Source organism: Myotis yumanensis, unplaced genomic scaffold (assembly GCF_028538775.1).
Source record: "Myotis yumanensis isolate MYYU_CA2020_CCGP unplaced genomic scaffold, mMyoYum1.0.hap1 SCAF_4, whole genome shotgun sequence".
NCBI classification, from domain to species: domain Eukaryota; kingdom Metazoa; phylum Chordata; class Mammalia; order Chiroptera; family Vespertilionidae; genus Myotis; species Myotis yumanensis.
This window is the reverse complement of record NW_027223755.1, coordinates 4,502,276-4,525,501: the sequence shown is the minus strand read 5'-3', so window position 1 is coordinate 4,525,501 and position 23,226 is coordinate 4,502,276. Positions and strand designations below refer to the sequence as shown.

The 23,226-nt window shown below is 40.8% G+C and overlaps 1 protein-coding gene across 3 annotated transcripts; it reads left to right on the top strand.

Annotated features, from left to right (window-relative positions):
• The first annotated feature begins 410 nt into the window (after positions 1–410).
• FBXO4 (F-box protein 4) lies at positions 411–14,389 on the top strand. 3 transcript variants are annotated; one of them, XM_070411775.1, is made up of 7 exons: positions 411–607; positions 2,021–2,256; positions 3,878–4,098; positions 8,784–8,859; positions 8,960–9,080; positions 12,677–12,751; positions 14,012–14,389. In XM_070411775.1, exons 1-7 carry the CDS (start codon positions 419–421, stop codon positions 14,099–14,101), a joined length of 1,008 nt encoding a protein of 335 aa, XP_070267876.1. In that variant the 5' UTR covers positions 411–418; the 3' UTR covers positions 14,102–14,389. The 3 variants fall into 3 exon arrangements, with proteins under 3 accessions (XP_070267876.1, XP_070267875.1, XP_070267877.1); XM_070411774.1 differs by having other exon boundaries at positions 8,960–9,135; positions 12,576–12,751; XM_070411776.1 differs by having other exon boundaries at positions 8,960–9,135; positions 14,012–14,097.
• The last annotated feature ends 8,837 nt before the right edge of the window (positions 14,390–23,226 follow it).

Here is a 23,226-nt window from a genome sequence, read left to right as displayed (position 1 = left end):
CGGTTAGAAAGCCCTGGGGAGGGGACGAGGGCCACCTAGGGAACAAGAAGGAGCCTGGGCCCAGGTAGGCAGGGAAGGACGTTATAGAGGGGGCAAGAGATTTGGGGGCCAGGGGAGCGGGGAGCGGAGTGCTCTTTGGAACGATTAAGCGATGTGATCTATGTGACAGACTGACACACAGTTCTAAACACGTATTGTGTGCTGAGGCCGAGGCTGAGGCCGAGGCCTGGCGTGGAGGGGCAGTGACTGTCCAGGAGCTTTCAGCTCTTCCCCACTTGGTTTCCTTCTGGGCTGGAGGTGAGCTGGCTCCAGGCTGCTGGGTGGGGGGCGGGGTCAGGGGCGGGGCCTCCGGGAGGCGGGGCTTCTGGGGGCGGGGCGTCGCGTGACCCTGAGTCAGTCCGGAGCGGCGCCGGCGGCCATGGCGGGAAGCGAGCCCCGCAGCCGGTGCGGCTCCCCGCCGCCGCCCCACAGCGACTGGGGCCGCTTGGAGGCGGCCATCCTCAGCGGCTGGAGGAGCTTCTGGCAGTCGGTGGGCAAGGACCGGGCGGCGCCCCGCGCCCCCCGCGAGGAGGCGGAGGAGGGGCCCAGCACCCTGACGCGGCTGCCGGTGAGCGTGGGGCGGGCCGCGGAGACCCCGGGGCGGGAGGGGCGCCCCGTCCAGGCCCCCCGGGCGCCTGGGCCCTCCCCGCGCCCCGCTGTCTGCCCGGTCCCTGCAGCCCCGGGAGCCACCGTGGGCCCGACACGCCCAGGCGGTGACCCGGCTCCGCGGCGGGGCCGAAGGTCCCGGGACACACCCTCGGGAGCGCCCCGTCACCTGCCCGGCCGCCCGCGCGCAGCGTGTCTCCCAGACGGGCCTGGGGAGACGGCGAGGAGGCACCCGCCGGGGCAGCATCCCGTCTGTGTGCTCAGCATCCCCTCCCGGCCGCGGGCCCGGGCCCAGACACGCGGGGTCTCCCCGCCACTCCCGGGGGGCCGGGCTGCTGCCTCGCACACACTCCCCGCGGCTACACTCCCACCGGCTGCAGCCGCAGCCTCCCCACGGCCGTCAGCGGGCCAGTTGTCGGGGAGATGGGGACATGCTTAGACATTGCTAACTCCCTTCTCCTTCATCGCACTCATTTATGCATAATCAGGGACGTTACAGACTGTTGGACAGAAACAGAGGCAAAGAAGCATCGAGCAGGCTGTCCGACCACAGCGGGAGGGCAGGGGAGGGCTGGGGGGTAAGATGTCAACCGAAGGACTCGTGTGCATGCATTTAAGCACAACCAACAGATGCAAGACACTGGGGCTGAGGGCGGGGGAGGTGGGGGGGGGGAGAGACATATGTACTACCATTTGTAATACCTTAAACAATAAAATTTTAAAAAATCACAGGAAAAAAAAATCCCTTCTCCTATGGGCTGTTGACACCTCCCTCCGCCGCCCATCAGGAACTGAGAACAGGGGGCTCGGGCACGGAATGCCGCCCCGGTCCCCCCCACCCCACCCCTACCCCCGGCGCAAGTCCTTCAAAACAATCAATGGATTTGACAGAGGAACTCAGGTGACAGGTTTACCCTTGGATGTGATCTGGTGATAAAATCAGAAGTTTGCTTGCGAAAGGTTTATTTTGAAGAATAAAGTATTTCCTAAGTAAATATACCCAAATGGTCTGGCAAAATACCCCTGGAAAGAAATGAAAGAAACTGGTTATTTTGCTTGAAAAATGGTTGGTTTCCGTGTATCAGAAATTAAAGTGTTCAGTTAGGATTCTCTCCTGACGGCAGGAAAGCAACTTCAGAATGATAGCGTCAGGGGAAAATAGTGGCTGTTCAGTTGATCTTTGGTTACCTGGTATAACAAGCCTTTGTTGCTATTGTCATTTATCCTGATAGATTTAATTAAGACACTGTTCAGTTGATGTTCGTTCGGTTTCCTAGTATGATGATTGATAATTTTTCTCATTTATTATCGGAAAATAATTTTCCAAGATAAATTATGCCCCCTTTCTCCTGCGTGCCGCTTTCCTCTGTTTCAGATCGACGTACAGCTCTATATTTTGTCATTCCTCTCCCCTCACGACCTGTGTCAATTGGGAAGTACAAGTCATTACTGGAACGAAACCGTTCGAGATCCCATTCTGTGGAGGTACTTTCTGCTGCGGGACCTTCCTTCGTGGTCTTCCGTTGATTGGAAGTCTCTTCCAGATCTGGACATCTTAAAAAAGCCTATGTCTGAAGTCACTGATGGTGCATTTTTTGACTACATGGCGGTGTAAGTATCTAGTTTTATGCATTAAAGAGAAGATATTAAATTTGACTGTATTACAAGTCAATAGTCCCACGACTAATTTTTTTTTCATAGACTTTTGGGTCTTAGTGTCTATTCTTTTGTGAAAATTGGGGTTAAGTTAAATGACTTTCTTCATTTTGTTACTTCCCTGTGATGCCTGACCAGAGTATTTGGGTAAATATACAGAGTTCATATGGCAGGAAGTGAACCTCTTTAAATTTTCATTATCTTTAGAACACTTGTCATTTTGTTCAATAGTGAATGCTTTCCATATCCAGAAAAGGAATGGCCAGAGGTCAGAAAGCAGTTCTTTGGCAAGGAGAACACCATTCTCAAGGTTCTGGGAAATACAATTTTCTTACTAACCCAAAAGCATTGACATTTTGGAATGTAATGTAGGTGAGAGAATTAATGTTATTGAGCAACTGGTCCCGCAGCCAACCTAGCATCGAGTGTATCTGATGCTGTGAGACCAAACTTCCCCCAGGGATAGTAATAATCATAGTAACTATCTTTTGTGAGCAAATAAAATGATTTCTGACTCTTACAACCCCGGGTTGATTATTGTTCACGTACTGCAGTTGGAAAAATTGATGTTCAGACTATCAGTGGCTTATATAACTAATTAGTAGTGAGGCTTGGCCTGACCTATCTAGCTTCAAATTTGATTTTTTTTCCTTCTTGAATTACAAGTTCCTAAATAAACATAATTATCTTATTAGGTTAGTAATTGTCTTAACCAGCTTGATTTATTTAAAGGGCTTTAGGCTTTATTTTGATTGGGTAACTTTATTTTTATTTTCAATAACATGTGGAATTGCTAGTTTAGACATTTATAGCTATTAAAAGAAACTGAGTTGTTTTTATTTGATTCTTAGTTTGCTAGGTTATCTGTAAGGAATATTTGAGCCTCCCTTTATGTTTAACACTTATTAAACTGTTACATTTGAGGCCGTTAATAAGAGTATGTAAGAAACTTGGTTATATATTTTTTAATCTATAGTAACATTTATGCTGACTGTCTGTGTAGTTTATCTTCAGTGCAGTGTTTCTCAATCTTGGTACTAGTGACATTTTGGACCAGATGGTCTGTCGATGTTTTGAGGCACCCCTGGCTTCCACCCACTAGATGTCAGTAGTACCACCTCACTACCCCCCTGCCGTGATAACAGAAGTGTCTCCAGATGTTGCCAAATGTTCCCTGAACCTGCGGGGGCGAAGAGAGGAGGGTGAGGAGCAAAATCTCCCCCATTTGATCACTGCTCTATGTAGTGAATTTTAACCATTGAAACAAGTGTTAGACCAAATGTTCCATGAGAGAATCTAAATGAAAGATTGGAAAGTAAGTAATGACTTCCTGCGGAAGACTTTCTCAGTTTCTGGATCAGTAGTGCTCCCATAGCACCTCATTCTGTGTCCTGTCATGGCACCTGGCATACATATTATAATGGTGTCTGTCCCCCACTGTCCTCCATGAGAATTGGAACGATACAGTCATTGTGTCCTTGTATCTAGCAAATTCTCAATAAATTATACATTGTTGAGCAAATAACTGGCTAAATTTTTTCTGTATTAATTTTCTAATTTTGACAATTTCATACAGCTATAAAATGTGCTGTCCATACACAAGAAGATCCTCGAAAGCTAGCCGTCCTATGTATGGAGCAGTGACCTCATTTTTACACTCATTGATCATTCAGAATGAACCCCGCTTTGCTATGTTTGGACCAGGTTTGGAAGAACTGAATACATCTTTGGTGTTGAGCTTGATGTCTTCTGAGGAACTTTGCCCAACAGCTGGTTTGCCTCAGAGGCAAATTGATGGTAATTTTCCTGTTAATCTACAGTACATAATAAGTTAACAGTTTGAGCTTGACACTAATGTTAAATAGAAAGAAATTCATTTTTTAATTAATTATTTGATGTGATGAAATATAGCAGTGATTTTTAACTGGTGTGATGTGAGAGTCACACTGGTGTGTCGCAAGAATTTTTAAAACATGCAATATCTGACTGTAGTCTGGGACAGATACTGGACCTCTTTTCCCTTAGATTATCAAATGAAATAATGACAACAGTCAACATAACAATAGCCGTCCGGTGTGAATGAATCAAAATTATACCTATTTTTTGTCAGATCAGCAAAAATATATTTTTGATTGCTGCAGAATTTTAATAATTACTTTATATGTGCCATGACATAAAAAAGATTGAAAATCATTGAAATATAGTAATTTGGTTAATGAGAGCCCTCCAGGTGCCAAAGGACTGAGAGAATTAATGTACTTTTTAAAAGAGGTAAGCTTCCTCATATTTCCTAAAGTTTATGCAATCCAGAATATAAGATTATGTGAAAGTAAATTAAGTAGCCAAGATGTTGTATTTATACAATATTTACTATATTTTAAAAGAATGTTAACAGCAAAAACCATTTGGCATCTATCTACTATGTGCAAAATACTTTCACATAACTGTATATTGAAATTTCAAAAATACTTTAATTTTCACCTTCCCCTTCTTTCTATGAAAAAAAAAAAAAAAAAAAGAACAGAACCCAACAGCAACCATGTAGTTAGTTGGTAAACAGGATATATAATAAATATAAATGATAATATAATCTAGCTTTACTTATTCATTTATTGAGAGCACTTATTAGATCCTAAAGATGCAGAGATTTAAAAAAAATATTAAAAATCTTTGTCCTGAAGACACTTGGTCTAGGATGGACAGAGACAAGTGCGCAGGTGATTTGAATATGATGCAATTGGTTCCTGGGTAGAAAATTTAGGGTCAGAGAAGGCACCACATTGAATAAGATGCCTCACATGGTCATTAAGATGAGTAGGAGTAGGCAATAAAAAAAAGACAGGGTAAAAATATTCTAAGCAGTGAGAACTACATTTCTAAAAGGACAACACCCTGTTGTGCATGGCACATTTGAGATGGCTCTGTGTGTGTAGAGTGTACAGGTGAGAAGACACTTGTGTGCCATGCTTAAGCACTTGGAAGCTCTTAAAGGATTTTAACTAGAGGAATGAGGTGGTCGAGATTGCATTTAGAAAGCTCAATCTGGCTTCCTTAAGTGGAAAATTAGGAGGCATTATAAAGACATGGAGATGCATTAAGAAACCACTAATCTATACTAATAGAGGGTAATATGCTAATTAGACTGAACATCTTCCGGACGTCCTTCTGGACAAAGCCACAGTGGCAGGGCCGAGGCAGAGGTGGTTAGGGGCAATCAGGCCGGCAAGGGAGAGCAGTTAGGGGGATCAGGTCAGCAGGGGAGAGCAATTAGGCGCATCAGGCTGGCAGGGGAGAGCAGTTAGGGGGATCAGGCAGGCAGACAGAGTGGTTAGGGGCAATCAGGCAGGCAGGCAGGTGAGCGGTTAGGAGCTAGCAGTCCTGGATTGCGAGATGGATGTCCAACTGCTGGTTGTGGGATCAGGCCTAAACCGGCAGTCAGACATCCCCTGAGTGGTCCCGGATTGAAAAGGGTGCAGGCCAGGCTGAGGGACTCTCTCCCCCCACTCCCCTCCCTGCCCCCTGTGCATGAATTTTGTGCCCTAGGCCTCTAGTCCTATATAATAAAAGGCTAATATGCAAATTGTCCCCTTGACCAGTTCAACTGGGAGTTCAACCAGGGGGTGAGGCCATTTGGCCAACCACCCATGACCCCTCACCCCGGCTGGCCCAGCCCAATCACCCCAACTAGGGTGGGCCAGACCCCACCCATGCACGAATTCATGCACTGGGCCTCTAGTATTGTGATAAAAGTATGAAGGATATAGAATTGACTGAATGTGTAGAGATAGATGCCTGCTATAAGCAATCCACTTGTAGCTACATTAGGGCAGGAATCTTGTCAGCTTTATTCCTAGCTTGATCTGAGGTATCAGGCACATAATAGGCATTCAATATATATTTGATGCATGAATGAACAAGTGACTTTATGGATTACTTTATGCATCCAGATCTCAAGAGCAAATTCTGGGCTAGAAATCAAGATTTGACAATCATGGAGTCCATGTGGACTTTGAAGTTTCTGAGGATGGAGAGGAAGATTGTGAACCAGGTGCTGAAATCTTCAGTGAATGTTTGGAGGAAGGGATAATCAAAAGGAAATTTATAAATTACAAGGTCAAGGAAGGAGAGATGGGACTATAGCTGAATGCTGTGTGTGTCTCAAAGAGATGGAGTTTTTCAAGAGGGTTGGTGAGTAATGGTTAAGACATGGCACTGGGGAGTAAAGAGAACATTGACCCTACCTCTTTACCCTGAGATGTGAGAAAATAAGCAACCTTGTTACATGAGAGTCCACAGCAGGCGTCCTCAAACTACGGCCCGCGGGCCACATGCGGCCCACCGAAAACATTTATCCGGCCCGCCGGGTGTTTTTGCTGCCGCTGCCTGTCCTGCTTAGCAGCCGACTCGACCCGGGCCCGCAGTGCGCATGTGTGGAATGTCTGAGGGACAGTGAACTGGCCCCCTGTTTAAAAAGTTTGAGGACCTCTGGTCCACAGTGAGAGAAACGGCACCTAGGGGCAGGCTCATTTCAGGTAAAGCCATGAGATAGAAGGGACAGCTCAAGAAGAGGTTGGGGACATGGAGAATGTTGATTATGAAACGGCAATTTCATTCTCAAGACAGCAGCTGGAGTGATTGTTTGGAAATGCCAATTTAATTATGCCTCAAACCCTGCAAGATCAGGGAAGAATGGAAGGAGGGGTCATTGGCAAGGTGGTGCGTTTAGAACAGCCTAGAGATCATATTAGGCTGAGAATAGATGTGTTGAGAGGGAAATCTCGAAGTTTCTGATGAAAACAAAGATCATGATGGAATTTACTTCTGTGATCTCTGAGGTGGGGGGTTGTGGACCAGGCCTAGTGGCCAGCAGACTCAGGTCACTTGGCCTGGGATGCTTGTAGTGCCAGCCACCAAGATCTCTGTATATGTGGTGACATAAAAAGGTGTGGCACGGCTCAGCTTATTTGGACAACTATCTTGGTTATAATGCAGGGGTAAGTAGAGACCAGATTATATTAACGTTTTCTTTGCCTGAAGGGAAGTGGCTTTGAAGGGAAGAGGTATAATTATTTAGGCTTTTTTTTTTTTAATTTTTAGAGAGAGAGGAAGAGAGAAGGAGAGAGAGAGAAACATTGATGATAGAGACACATTGACCGGCTGCCTCCTGCATGCCCCCTACCTGAGATAGAGCCCACAACCCCAACATATGCCCTCACCGGGAATCGAACCCTGACCTCCTGGTTCATAGGTCACTCAACCACTGAGCCTTACTGGCTAGATAGGCATTTTTTAAGCAGTCTCTCCACATGCTGTGGGAAAAATGATAGTAGAGGGCAAAAGTGGATGTAGGACACTGTTTAGAAGTGATTGCAGAAGTCCAAGTGTGAGATGATGGCAACTTAATCTAAAGGGTGGGAGTGAGGATGGAGAGGGGTGGACAAAATCTAAGAGGACATTTTTATAGCAAAAAGAAGTAGAGCCATGGGAGAAGAGAATGCCCTTTCTAAGAAGCAGGAGGGAAAATGAGTCCCTGTGTGTTAACAGCCAAAAGAAGGAAGAGGTTTAGAAAGAAGGACAAATAACAAAGTTGAATGATTCAGGTATAAAGTTGAAAGAAGCTAGTACTAAGCACCTGCTATTTACCAGTCACTCTAATAGTTTTACATGTGTAATCTTGTTTAATGCTTAAAATAATCCTAAAATGTATTATTACTATACTTCTGTGACAGAACTGAGGCTCACAAAAACATGGCTATGTATAGCAAAGTCAAGATTCTAAATCAAGTCTAATTCCAAATTATGCCATATTTTTTTCAATTTTCTAAGTTGGCATTGATGACTCCTCATAAATTTAAAAACAGCTTTTTGGGTGGAGAGGGGAGCCATTTCCCTGAATGTATGCATGGAGTGTAAGACAAATGAGAAACATAAAAATATGAAAATGAGTCTTAGTCTTCAAGATAAATAGTAGTAGCTATTATGACGCAACTGCTGCTGATATGATAATAAAGTTAATGAAGATAGCGATGATATGAAAAGGAATGTTATAAGCCTAGCGGTTATTTTTTTAAAATACATTTTTATTGATTTCAGAGAGGAAGGGAGAGGGAGAGAGAGATAGATACATCAATGATGAGAGAGAATCATGGATCAGCTGCCTTCTGCACGCTCCACACTGGGGATCAAGCCCGCCACCCCCGGGCATGTGCCCTGGCCAGGAATCGAACCATGACTTCCTGGTTCATAGTTCAACGCTCAACCACTGAGCCACGCCAGCCGGGCAAGCCTAGCAGTTCTTTGTCTATGTTTTTATTAAGTGAATGAAAATTGCAAGCAGCATCTTTTTCAACATGAACATTCCATTTTAATTCAAAGCTATATATAAGTTGTAGAATTTTTAAAGTTCTGGGTAATGTTTTTCAATCTGATCTTTTGCTGTCTTTATTAATGACTTTTTTTGATAACTGTAATTTTTTTTTTAGGTATTGGATCAGGGGTCAATTTTCAGTTGAGCAACCAACATAAGTTCAACATCCTGATATTATATTCAACTACCAGGTAATGCTTCCTACTTGGTGACTTAAGGACTGGAATATTCTAAGGGGATGCAGCCTGTTTAGTGTCTGATTATGTTTTATGTTTACATATTTTCTTGTAGAAAGGAAAGAGATAGAGCAAGAGAAGAGCATACAAGTGCAGTTAACAAGATGTTCAGTTTACAGAATGAAGGGGATGATCAACAAGGAAGCCGCTACAGTGTAATTCCACAAATTCAGAAGGTGTGTGAAGTTGTTGATGGGTTCATCTATGTTGCAAATGCTGAAGCTCAGAAAAGTAAGCATTATCATATTTTCGTTTTAAAAGCACTTGCTTTTCAAAGCAAATAAAAAATTTTTTTAGGCTTTATTGTGGCTTCTTAAGAATCTGATGGTTGCCGAAACTGGTTTGGCTCAGTGGATTGAGCGTCGGCCTGCGGACTGAAGGGTCCCAGGTTCGATTCCGGTCAAGGGCATGTACCTGGGTTGTGGGCACATCCCCGGTGGGAGATGTGCAGGAGGCAGCTGATCGATGTTTCTGACTCTCTGTCTCTCTCCCTTCCTCTCTGTGAAAATTCAATAAAATATATTAAAAAAAAAAAAAAAAAGAATCTGATGGTTAATTTTATCAATGTGACCCTATGACCATTCGTTAACAGTGGATTCTCAAACCTTGATGTGTATTAGGATCACTTGGAGAGCTTGTTAAAAACAACTGCCTGGTTCCTACCATGGTGGATTATGATTCATAGATTTGATTGTGTCCTAGGATCTGTTTTTGTTTGTTTGTTTGTTTGTTTGCTTGTTTTTAACAAGCACTTACAGAATTTTGATGCATACCAAAATTTAAAACCATAGCTATATGATACTATTTATTGTATGCTTCTGCACTTTTTGTTATTGCTGTGTGTTTTTTACTTCTGGCCCTATTCAAATAATTTATGCAGATAACTGAAAATTTTTACCTTTGTTTTAATTACCCAGATACAGAAATGTGTGGTGTGGAATGTTTATTTTAATTAGGTAGATTAGTTGAGAACACTCTATATATTCTGAATAATTTCCATTCACAGTGATATATAGGTATGAAATCAAAATATTTTGGGGCCAGAGTCATTGTTGTAATTTCTCCCTCAAACCCCTGTGAACAAGGAAGGATATAAATAATATAATATATTGTTCTCATTCAGAACACCGTAGCAGCAGCCCATTCCTTAAAGAATTTAAAGTTTATGGTGTACTAAAGTTAATCATAACAATAAAAGCCAAATCCATCTTAACTACTGACTAGTTGGACTTGACCTACTGCATTAATGGCCTAACAAAAAAATCATGTCTATTTTCAGTAGTAAATCCTCTTTACCTCAGTCTTTACAGTCTCTACTGGCTCTATATAAAACATCTAGCAGTGAATTAAAATTTTATAAGTCACACACAAAAAATAAAAATGAAATGACCCATTATCAAGAGATAAAGTAATCAGTAGATTGCCTGGATGTTGTCACTCTCAGAAAGGGACATGATTAATATGTTAGAGGATTTAGTGGAAAAGGTAGACAATATGTGTGAACAGATAGGGATTTTCAGAGAGTAAGAAGCTATTAAAGAGTAAAATGGGAATGCTAAGTATAGAAAATATGATAACAGGTGAATAGTTTCTTCAACGGACTTATTGGCAAATGAAACCTTCAAAAAACTGAAAGATAGCTCAGTTGAAATTATCCAAATTAAAACACAAAGAGGAAAAAGAGAAGGAGTGGGGAACAGAGCATCCAAGAGCTGGGGTAAACTATCAAAGGAGAATTAACTTTTTCTTAAAAGGCTAGATATTAAATATTTTAGTTACATGAGCCATATGATCTCTCATAGTTACTCAATGCTACTGTTACAGTGCAAAAGTAGCCCCAGACAATTTGTAAATTAGTGGACATGGCTGTTTTCCAAAATAATTTTATTTATAAAGACAGATCGACTGGAATGTAATATGCCAATCCCTGGTCTAACATATATGTGTGTAATTGGAGTATGAAAACATAAAGGGAGTAAGAACAGGGAAAAAGAAAATTTTGAACAGATAATGGCCTATATTTCAACATTACTGAAAGACAACAAGCCATAGATCCAAGATGCCCAGAGAACTGTAAACCTAATAAGTGAAAAATACATCTAGATATATCATAGCTAAATTGATGAAAACCAAAGGTAAACAGAATATTTTGAAGGCAGCCAGAGCAGAAGGAAAGATACTTACAAAGTGCCGCAGGTAAGGACAAAGACTCCCTGACAGAATTGCTGCAAGCTAGAAGGCAGTGAAGGGAAATCTGTATAGCAAGCATGTCAAATTCACGGCCCTTGGACCACATGCCTCATCTGTTTGGCCTGTGTTAGCCTTTGAGTTTGACATGCTTGCTGTAGAGTATTGCAAAGGGGAGGAAACCTTATGTCCAGCAAAGAAATGTTTTAAAACTGAAGGCAAGATCAAGACTTTTCAGACAAACAAAATCTGTGAAAATTCATCATTAGCAGATTTGCACTAGAGGAACTATTAAAGGAATCTCTTTAGGCAGAAGAATATACCAGATGGAAAATTGCATCTACAAAAAGAAATCAAGAACCCTGGGATGAAAACAATAAAACTATATAAATTTTTTTTTTCTATTTTTAAATTCCTTATAATTATGTAAAGGAAAATAGTAACAATGTATTGTGGGTATATGATATTTTTAAGTAAAGTATATACTAACAGTACAACAGCATGGAAGGGAGGAAATGGAAATATATTGTTGTAATAGTCTTCTATAAGTGAAATTGTATAATACTATTTAAAGGTAGACAGTTATAAGTTAAGAATTACATTGTAAATATTGGAGCAACCTCTAAAAAAAGTGTAACAGAGGTATAATAAGCCAGTAGCGAAGATAAAATGGAATCATTTAAAAAACTCAATTCAAAAGAAAGAAGAACAAGAGAGACAAAGGAACAAAGAACAGGTGGAACAAGTCAAAATCCAAGAGGTATATGATAGATTTAAATGTCCCATGTTTGTTAATTCATTACATGTTTGTTTTCTATTGGTATATAACAAATCACCTCCAACCTACTGGTTCAAAAGAACATGTTTATCAGCTCACCATTCTCTTGTTAGAAGAATCTCATCCCTTTTAAGGACTCACCTGCTTAGGTCAGGCTCACTGAGGACGGCGTCCCTAATAGGACAATACACCCCAATGATGACAGTGATATCCCATTATATTTGCAAGTTCCTCCTAGCAAAGGGGAAGGGTTTATACAAGGGTGCGAGTCACTGGGGATCGCTTTAAAATTCTGCCTACCACAAGATGTCAGTGATTTATATACTTCAGTGAAAGGCAAAGACTGTTAGTTTGCATAGAAAAGCTATACCCAACTATATGTTTAAATTTTGAAATTAAGGACTTTGAAAGAAAGGGTAGTGATAGCTACAGAATTTGTGAGAGGAAAATATCTATATTAAGGTATTTTTCTTTTAAACTATAGAGATATCTGAATGGTACTATGATTCCCCTCCCCTCTGATTTCACCTAAATACCTGTCCTTGCTACTTAATGACATATTAATAAATGAACAAAGCAATAGAGGCAGTTTGTTTTGTTTGGGTCCTGGTAATATTTTTGTTTCCTTGTTCTGTTAGTTTTTAATCTAATTATTTTAGAAATCATTGCAAGTAATGCAAATTAAGAGTTTGACTTCATTCCTTAGGTCATGAATGGCAAGATGAATTTTCTCGTATTATGGCAATGACAGACCCAGCCTTTGGATCTTCGGGAAGACCAATGCTGGTTTTATCTTGTATTTCTCAGGCAAATGTGAAAAGAATGCCCTGTTTTTATGTGGCACATGAGCTGGGTCTGAATCACCTAAACCACCCATGGCTGGTAAGATCCTATCTTCTCTGGTGAGAAACATCTTACTTTATTTTTTAGTTTGTTTTTTTTTAATTTTATTCTTTCCTACTCATTCTCTTTAATGAAACAGAACAGTATTCTAAAGTCAGTTTTAATAGCTTAATTGATGGGAGTTATTTTAGTTGGTGTCAATAGTCTCAGCTGATCATTTGTTCCTACTTGTCTCTCCTGTCATGGGTACAATGAATAATAATTGGGGATTTTTTTTTTTAGATGCCACTATCATGGGTTTTTCCAGCATTAGTGTATTATGCTTTAAGGGCCATCAGAAGTACAGATTCCATCTTAGAGTTCCTAGCTCTCCAAACTTTATTTTAATCATGGAATCTTTTCATCAAATGAAACCTTACATGAAAGCCCCTAAGTCAAGCATGTCAAACTCGCGGCCAGCGGGCTGCATGCCTCCTTTATTTAAACGAAGCATGCGGCCCGCCAGCCTCGAGTTTGACATGCTTGCCCTAAGTAAAATAAAGGAAAATTAATATTGGAAATGCTTTTGCTGAAGAATTTAGAGGATTTTCTTCCTTCTTTTCTCCCCTTATCCCTTCCAAGGAGCTCTGGAAACTGGAACACAATTTGAAAGCTACTAATAAAGGTGTACCTTCCTGAGTTTGACTTACCACTAGGAGAAGTGGCAGTCTTAAAGACATTTTTTTGCAACAAGATGTCACGTTTATCAGTTGACAAGCTGGGTTCATTCAAAAATCTTTTCGTTTTTCAAAGGGGATCTTTTGGGGGAATTATTTTTCTAATACATACAAACAAGTCATGGAAATGGTAGATCTTCCTATCCCCAAGGACAAATAATAAGCCTTATATTGGTAATAATTAAAAGATATAAGAGATCATATTTTTATCTAAGCTGTCTAGGAGACTACTTCAGTGACTCATCCAAAGTTTATTAGGATATTTTTAGTCCTTTTTTTGGTGTCTAGAAAAATGTCTGGCCCTACCTGGTTTGGCTCAGTGGATAGAGCATCGGCCTGTGGACTGAAGGGTCCCAAGTTCAATTTCGGTCAAAGGCACATGCCCGGGTTGCCGGCTTATCCCCAGTGTGGGCCGTGCAGAAGGCAGCCAATCAATGATTCTCTCTTATCATTGATATTTCTTTCTCTCCCTCTCCCTTCCTCTCTGAAATCAATAAAAGTATATTTTAAAAAAATGTCCATATCATCATAAGATGTTGGACTCAGTTTCTTACTGATAATGGTCTCTCTTCTTTGCTCCTAGGTCCAGGATACAGAGGCTGAAACTCTAAAGGGTTTTTTGAATGGCATTCAGTGGATTCTTGAAGAAGTAGAATCTAAACATGCAAGATGATCCTTGTTTTAGACCTTGGGAAGTGGAACCATTTGAAACTTGCTGCTGAGGACATGATGTGAATATTTCCTCAGTCAGCTCATTTTGTCCTACCTTTCTGCAGATGGATTTTATATTGGACAGCTGTAGCTGCTGTGTTTTTAATATAATTTTTGCCTTTTACCTTAAATCAATTACAAGAAAAAGTTTCAGTGCAAGCATTTAGCCCCAAAATAAACCTTTTAAGATTTTTTTGATAATTTTTATACTTTCCGTCTTTTTAAAAATATTAAATTCTAGAAAAAACAAGTTTGTGCATTTATCATTCCTGTGGTTTCTGCTCTTTTGGTTCAAAGATTTCCCTAGTGGGCAATAGCGTATTTGCTAAGCTTTCTATAAGCTTACTATAGGTCCTTTTCAAGGGTTCTTAATGGGTTATCAGAAAGTGAGTTTTTGTCTATTTTTAATGAATATACTGCTTAAAGACTGGACTATTCTGGAATTGCATTTAATATTATAGCTATATAACATGTATTCTTTTCTGAAACAGTGGAAATTAACTTTATACGATATTTAATATTAATTCAGTGAAAATAACTTTTTCTGGAAGTTCTTGATATTTTCAAATAACTGAAAGCTCAGTTCATCTCTAGTTGTAATGCCAGAAAGTTTCTAAAACATAAGTGCTGGACAAAACAATGAGACATTTTTCTGCTTTTCAGGTCCGTCCTCTGTCTTTTACCAAAATTCCTCTGGGGGAGAATTGTTGAACGCAATTTATTTTCACATCTGGAGTTCTTCTATTCACAATCGATTATACCAGTCATATTGTCATTAAAAGCTTCAGGGTATTTTTCTCATCCCACCAAAATCTGTCTTCCTATGCCAGGCATGCTTTTCCACCCACAGATTCCCAGGATAGATGATTGGTCCCATAAAAACGGTATATATAGTTCTTTGATAGTTTCTCATTGGAATTTGGTTTAGTTAGACTTCTTTGTATCTACTGAGCAAGCATGTCAAACTCAAAGGCTAACATGGGCCAAATAAATGAGGCATGCGGCCCATGGGCCGAGAGTTTGCCTAGGCCGTGGTCGGCAAACTGCGGCTCGCGAGCCACATGCAGCTCTTTGGCCCCTTGAGTGTGGCTCTTCCTAAGCCTTAGGAGTACCCTAATTAAGTTAATAAAAATGTACCTACCTATATAGTTGAAGTTTAAAAAATTTGGCTCTCAAAAGAAATTTCAATCGTCGTACTGTTGATATTTGGCTCTGTTGACTAATGAGTTTGCTGACCACTGGTAGAGTGTAACTGTTGTATCTTGTGTTTTTCTGTTGTAGTAATAATCCTTTATGACCTTCTATGTTCTATCTGAGAGTAAAACTCTTAGTTTTTACAATGTCTTAAACACAGAATATCCTAGATCACAATGTTTATTAAACACTAGAGGCCCGGTGCACAAAAATTTGCACTTGGGGTGGGGGGGTCCCTCAGCCCGGCCTGTGTTCTCTCACAGTCTGGGACCCCTCGGGGGATGTCCACCTGCTGGCTTAGGCCCACTCCCTGGGGGATTGGGCCTAAGATGGCAATCAGACATTCCTCTGGCAGCCCGGGAGCCCTCGGGGGATGTCCACTTGCCAGCGGGGAACAGGCCTAAGCTGCAGACGGACATCCTTAGCGCTGCTGAGGCAGGAGAGGCTCCTGCCATCACCACTGTGTTGGCAGCTGGCAGCCTGGCTTTTGGCTGAGCAGAGCTCCCCCTGTGGAAGCACACTGACCACCAGGCGGCAGCTCCTGCTTTGAGCGTCTGCCCCCTGGTGGTCAGTGTGTGTCATAGTGACCAGTCATTCCCAGTGATTCTGCTGTTAGGGTCAATTTGCATATTACCCTTTTATTATATAGGATTTGCAGCATTATGTCTACACACAGTAGCTGAATCATTTATTTATCGATGATCATTATATATTGTGAAAAGTTTTTATTTTCCCCATGATTTTCTTCATTATTTCATTCTTACTATATATTGTGATGGCTTTTTACTGCCTTTTTTTTTTTTTTTGATAGATTATGTGTGCCTTCATGTTCTTTGAACCTTGTAATAAGTCCTAAAACAAATTTGTATAACATATGAAGTCTGATCCTTGCTACAGTCTAAACAGATTAAATTTTCTATATTTCAGATTTTCTGGGCTTTTCCTTCCTGAACATCGGTATAAGAAACTGTTGGAGCCAAAACCGGTTTGGCTCAGTGGATAGAGCGTCGGCCTGCGGACTGAAAGGTCCCAGGTTCGATTCCGGTCAAGGGCATGTACTTGGGTTGCGGGCACATCCCCAGTAGGAGATGTGCAGGAGGCAGCTGAATCGATGTTTCTCTCTCATCGATGTTTCTAACTTTCTATCTCTCTCCCTTCCTCTCTGTAAAAAATCAATAAAATATAAAAAAAAAAAAAAAAAGAAAGAAACTGTTGGAGGCAACATAGCTGAGACATTAAGTGCATGGACCCTAAAACCAGATTGGTCTGGGTTCAAACCCTAACTTTATCATTATGTGATCTTGGACAATTTCCCTAATTGTAAAATGAAGATATATAATAAATAATATCTATCTCATAGGATTTTTAACTCTTTAAGTAAATTAATATTTTAAAGCACTTAGGACAGTGATTGGTACCAAAAAGTTCTCTAAAAGAGTTTGTTTAAAAAGTTGTGATGCACAGAACAACGCCATTACCAAAATGAGTTTTTATTTTTAGTCTCATAAGAAAAGCTTGATATAAAAAGCCTTATATACTTAAAGAGGCATAAAAAGGCCTACCTAGATCTGACAAAATAATTCAGGGGATTATAAGGCCCTTCATTTTTCACAGAAATGTTAATTAAAGTAGACATTTGGCAAAGGAGGATTTAATTTTTCTGTTTGTCCTGAGTAGTGTTCTCTCTTTTCTAGCAGAGTACGTTGAAGGGCATTTTTTATTTTCTACTTTCTTCTTACTGCTCTTCTGCATCTTATTGAAAGAAAATGCAAGATTTATAGGTAAAACAATTTGTCTCTCATTTAAGGTCAGCCCCATTTTATTTTCTGACATATTTTTAATAGGAAAAAATACCATGTCAACATATCTGTTAATGGTTATTTAATTCCTATTTAGTTCTAGAAACTATTCATGATGGCATGAGAACAAGATTTTTTATTTTGTATTTTGTTTTAATATAAGGGAATGTATAAGTACAAAGTAGTATTCATTTGTCAAACTAACAGAAGACTATTTTTAAATTCTGAAAAATATGACAGTGCTATCCCTAAATTTCCAGAGATCATATATTGCTACATATAGAAAGACAATTTGTGACCCTCTCCCCAAAAAAAGCTATTTCAACTCAAAGCCTCCAGAGACTATCTCTGGCTGCAGACTGATAGGATTCCTCTTCACCGGCCCTCAGGTGTGGCAAGGGTTTTTGTCAGCAGGATGGGGTAATTGTTCCTGCCTGGAGGTTAATTTTTATTCTCATTCTCTTAAGGGGCAAGGTGTTTTTTCAATAGGGTGGGTCAGCTGTCTTCCCCCCAGGCAATACCACCTGTATATCAATTGTCTGCTCAAGAAAGATTACCTGCAGCATGAGGGACTGGCTCAGCACAGGAAACCCGGGTGACTGCCTTTTGAACTCAAACCCCAGAGCCCTCGATCCTGGCTTCTGCTCACACAGCTCCAGTCCACTCCGCTGATCCTCTGTCATAGATGGGTGGCTCCACAGGGGATTTTATGCATTGGCCCTGTAAGAGGGTGCCTGAATTTCCAGCCGTCTCTCCCTGGCAGACAGCTAACCTGCTGCTTTTCACAGCCAGATATTATGCGGGTACCCTTCTGAGTTCTGGTGCTCTCTGCTGGGGGGTCCAGCTCGGGAATTAGACCTAGAATTCTCCGTGGCAAGCCCCCAGCCAAGACATCTCTCTGGAACTTCAGCTGCCGTCTGTGGGCGCCCGGCCAGCCCTTCGCACCTCCGCCCCTCCTACCAGCCTCTATGCAGTCTCCACTTTGGTCCTCCATTATCAAGATTCTCTCCAGTGAGTCTTCGTTGATCATTCAGTAAGTTTTTCTGTATTTTAGTTGTAATTCCAGTTTCGACCTGGGATTATGTCTGAGCAGCATAAACTTACTCTGCCGCCGTACTTAATCCCTCTGAAAACCTTAAAAGTGCTGATGTAATGTGAATGAAAGAAGATCATTTACTGTGGGACATGTCTCATCTACTTTATTTAATGTTTTCTTTCTCCATTTTTATGGTTTCTACTTTTTTTTTAAAATATATTTTATTGATTTTTTACAGAGAGGAAGGGAGAGAGATAGAGAGTTAGAAACATCGATGAGAGAGAAACATCGATCAGCTGCCTCCTGCACATCTCCCACGGGGGATGTGCCCGCAACCCAGGTACATGCCCTTGACCGGAATCGAACCTGGGACCCCTCAGTCCGCAGGCTGACGCTCTATCCACTGAGCCAAACCGGTTTCGGCTACTTTTTTTTTTTAATTAAAGTTCTCACTGAGTTCATTGAGCATCCTTATAACCAGTGTTTTGAACTCTGCATTTGGTAATTGTCTCCATTTTGTGTATTTCTTTTTCTGGGGTTTTGTTCTGTTCTTTTATTTGGCACATGTTTCTTTGTCTCCTCGTTTTGGCTGCCTCCCTGTGTTTGTTCCCGTGAACTGGGTAGAGCTGCTACGTCTCCCAGTCTTGGCAGAGTGGCTTTATGCAGTAAATGGCCAGCAGGGCCCAGTGACCCAGCCTCCCTGATCACCTGAGCTGGGTGCTTCAGGTGCACCCCGAAGGTGGACTGTGTTACCCTCTTGTTGTAGTTGAGCCTCCATTGCTGTCAGTGGAAGGGATTTACCCCCAGGCCAATTGGCTGTGAGGCCTGGTAGTGATTACAGCAGAGGATCAGCTGCGCAGGGGCCAACACCACGCACTGGCACTGAGATGGTTCTTCGGTGCAGTCTGAAGCTGTCCGCCAGGTATGCTGGCTCTGGGACCTCCCAGGAGGTGCAAGCCACGGTCAGCTGCCATCTGTCCCCTGCCAGGGGCCACCCAGATATGAGCTCCCGTGATCTGCAGATGGCTGTGCTTTTGCTGGGCTTGGAGGTGCCCACAAGAGGCCGAGCTGTGACTCAAAGCCGGCTGCTGCTCTTGGTGGGCCGGGGGCCACTTAGCAAGAGGTATGGGGCATCCCTAGGCCAGATGCTGCTGCTTGTTTGTGGTTTGTGAACTTTGAGAGATTGTAGGAAGGTCTGTAGCAAGAGTCAAGACAGGCTGTTTGCATGGAAAAGCCACAGGTAATGGCTTGGGTGGGGCCAGGTGATTGCTAACCACCACCTGTGTGGGGCCAGTTGGTTCTGAGTCTCCACTCCTCTGACCAGTCTCCTTGTGGCTTCTTCAGTTCCCTAGTTCTAGGACTTCTCTTCAGCTAGATTTCAGGTGGTTCTGAATAATGGTTGTTTTGTAGCTTAGTTGTAATTTTGATGTGTTTGTGGGAGGAGGCCGAATATCACATTTACCTACACAGCCCTCTTGACAGGAACCCCCTTTGTTCTGTTTTATTTAGGTTTATTGTACTTTTTCTAATTTTCTTGGTTGGGGATTTAATTGTTGTTCTTCCATTTTATTTTTATTTTTTTTAAATATATTTTATTGATTTTTTTACAGAGAGGAAGGGAGAGGGACAGAGAGATAGAAACATCAATGAGAGAGAAACATTGATCAGCTGCCTCCTGCACACCTCCCACTGGGGATGTGCCCGCAACCAAGGCACATGCCCCTGACTGGAATCGAACCCGGGACCCTTTCAGTCCGCAGGCCGACGCTCTATCCACTGAGCCAAACCAGTTAGGGCATTGTTCTTCCATTTTATTAATAAAAGTACTTAAGCTATGAATTTTCTTCTGACCACTGCTTTTATTCTACAGATTCTTTTTTTTCAGATTCTTTAATATAGTGTGTTTATCAGCATATTTCATTAGAAATTCTGAAGTTATTATTTCTTCTTTTCCAAAGGATTGTTTCAAAGAAAGTTTTTACATTTTTTTATTGAAGGGTCTTTTTGTTTTCCATTTTAAATTTGTTTTTAGTGAAAAAATATAAAATGAATTTTTAGTTATTCTGTTTATAATCAGAGAATGTGGTGCTAATTTTACTTTATGAAACTTACAGTGATTTCATAAATAATCAAATTTACTGAATGTTTCATGTACCCTTAAGAGAATGGTATGTCCTTTTAGACATGTGTCAATATCTACCTTATTGATTACGTTATTTAGGTTGTATATATCTATATTTATTTTTTTATTTTTTAATCTGTTTTTGAGTGAGAGTAAAGTATTAACTTCTGTTATTACTGTATTTTTGTTTATTTCTCCCTCTGTTTTTTGTAATTTATGCTTTATAAAGGAAGTTACTGCATTATCTGATGTATATATATTCATAGCTGTTACTTCTTCACTGTGAATTTGGATCCTTTAGCATTATGAAGCAAACTCTTTGTCTTATCTAATGTTTTTAAGCCTAAAGTCTCCCTTTTGGAATATCAGGACTTTATTTACTTGCATTTACCTGATCTAGCTTTTCTGAATCAGTTAAAGTGGCTCTGTTTATTTACCAGTTGGGTTTGGTTAGCAGTTGGGTTTTGCTACATGAGCCAATATGAAATTGTTTCTTTATTTAATAGGTTTTAGTTAAGTTCATTTTTTGACATGATTTTTGCATATTAAGATTTACTGTGTATTTTTTTTGCATTTTTATGTTGTCTGTTTATATTTGTATGTTTTCTATCTTAATATTTTAATATTACATATAAAATATTTAATATATTCAAAATATGTTTATATTTTTGTTTATATTGTTATCTGTGTACTAATATCTTTGTTGATGCCCATCTTTAAGTAAAAGATGTTTTCCCTTCTCTATCACTTTCTTGCTGATTCTTTTTACCGCTCTATTTCACCTTCATTATTTTGTCTGTTTTAACTTTTGTATATGTCCCTTATTATATTCTGTCTAAACTGTTATTCCTTAGTTGTCATCCAATTTCATCTTTATTTTTTTTTTAAATACATTTTATTGACTTTTTACAGAGAGGAAGGGAGAGGGATAGAGAGTTAGAAACATCAATCAGCTGCCTCCTACACACCCCCTATTGGGGATGTGCCTGCAACCCAGGTACATGCCCTTGACCAGAATCAAACCTGGGACCCTTCAGTCCACAGGCCGACACTCTATTCACTGAGCCAAACTGGCTAGGGCAATGGTTTTCTCTCTCTCTCTCTCTCTCTCTCTCTCTCTCTCTCTCTCTCTTTCTCTCTCATCCTTGACTGGATTCGAGCCTCAGGCCCTTCACTTCCCAGGCCAATGCACTATCCACTGAGCCAAACCAATCTGCACTCTTCTCCTCTCTTTTTTTTTAGGGCCTAAAGTAGAGAGTTTCAATCAACTTCTTTTTCCTGGTAGATTCAACTTGTTGAGCTTAAAGCCCTCACATTTGCCTCTTGTTGATCACTGAGAGAGAAAGAATTCAACAGGGCCCCTAGAGTTATACTGTGAAATCCCTACATGAGGAGAGAGAAAAGGAGAATTTGTCTTTTTTTCCATGTCTCTAATATCCAGAAATATTCCCCCGAGAAAATTGGGGAGAACAGACAGGGAATAAGGTTATGGGTGCCTAGCTGCTGATAAGCCTTCTCAAACTCTGAAAGAATAGCAGGATAACTCCCTGTGCACTAAAAGGCACCTCTGCTCAGCCTCGGTCTGGAAGAAAGTCTTGGCTTAACAGTCCTTTTCCAGAGAGCCGGCTGCCTCACTTGGTGAAGAAGTTGCACCGTGTGTCTGTTTTCCATCCCATTCCTCTGACCTCATTCTCTTAGATTTCTTCTCCGCAAAGCCCATTGAACAGTTGTATCTCAGACTCAGGCTCAAAAACCTCTCGGATGCATTGTCACACCTGGATCCTGCTCTCACCTCACCCTAGCATAACCACGTGTACATGTGCATGTACATTAAAAGATGGTGAGAACATTAAGAGAGAATATTAGGAGAGAAATGGGGATATTGACTACTTATTATCTCATCCTAATCTCTAATTTATTACTGCAGTTCTCCCAGAACACTCGTATTTTGCTGTGCTTTTCCCTGAAGTTTTCCCTGCCCCTGGACTTCACCATGGACTGCACCCACTCAACAGGGACTGTAATTTTACGATTATGAATCGTAATGTAAATATCTGATATGCAGAATGTATTTTCATTGTTTGTGACCCACAGGTTGAGTTAGAAACAATGATGAGAGAGAAACATCGATCAGCTGCCTCCTGCACACTCCCTACTGGGAATGTGCCCGCAACCAAGGTACATGCACTTGACCAGAATCGAACCTGGGACCCTTGAGTCCCCAGGCCGATGCTCTATCCACTGAGCTAAACCAGTCAGGGCTAAACTTTCTTTTTTAAAAAAACTTTCTATCACAGAAGAGATACATGCTCATTCTAAAAATGAAAAAAATAGAAAAGTATAAAAAAGAAAAGAACATCACCAAAATATCATGACCTGGAGATAAGACACAATTAATGTTTGGGGTTTTTCTTTTTAATAGAAAAGAAACTGAAAGAAATACACCAAAACATTAATTAGAACACGTAGGTTTCTGCTAAATCTATATAAATGATATACAGAGTACATTATACGTATGTTCCTCTATCTTGAAGTCTGTAAATAAATTTTTATTGGTGGCAAAAATATATCATTGAATGATTATGTCAAAATTTATTTAAACATTTCCACACTGCTGGATGGTAAACGAGTTTGTGATGCTTTCTTTTTTGGCAATTATAAATAATGAGAAGAACATCTATTCAAATCTGTGTTTCTAGCTCTGAGAATTTCTGCATGATAAATTCCTAGAAGTGGTATTTCTAGGTCTCTTACATATTCCTACAATTTCTCTGGGTATTTCAGTGATTGTATTATCTCACTCTCCTGCCAACTCAGTTTCTTAAACAAAACAAAACTTTTCTAAATTAGTAGCCAAGAATAGTATCGGCAAAGTTCCCTCTTAAAAGTGGGAAATAGAATAAAAATGAACAGATCATGGCAGGTTGGGACCATAG

What these genes read in the sequence shown, in the direction of transcription:
- FBXO4 (XM_070411774.1), top strand. Translation starts at nt 419, where the DNA reads ATGGCGGGAAGCGAGCCCCGCAGCCGGTGCGGCTCCCCGCCGCCGCCC. An exon ending in ATATTATATTCAACTACCAG is followed by an intron (nt 8,860 to 8,959) that starts GTAATGCTTCCT and finishes ATTTTCTTGTAG; the next exon opens with AAAGGAAAGAGATAGAGCAA. An exon ending in AAATGCTGAAGCTCAGAAAA is followed by an intron (nt 9,136 to 12,575) that starts GTAAGCATTATC and finishes TTCATTCCTTAG; the next exon opens with GTCATGAATGGCAAGATGAA.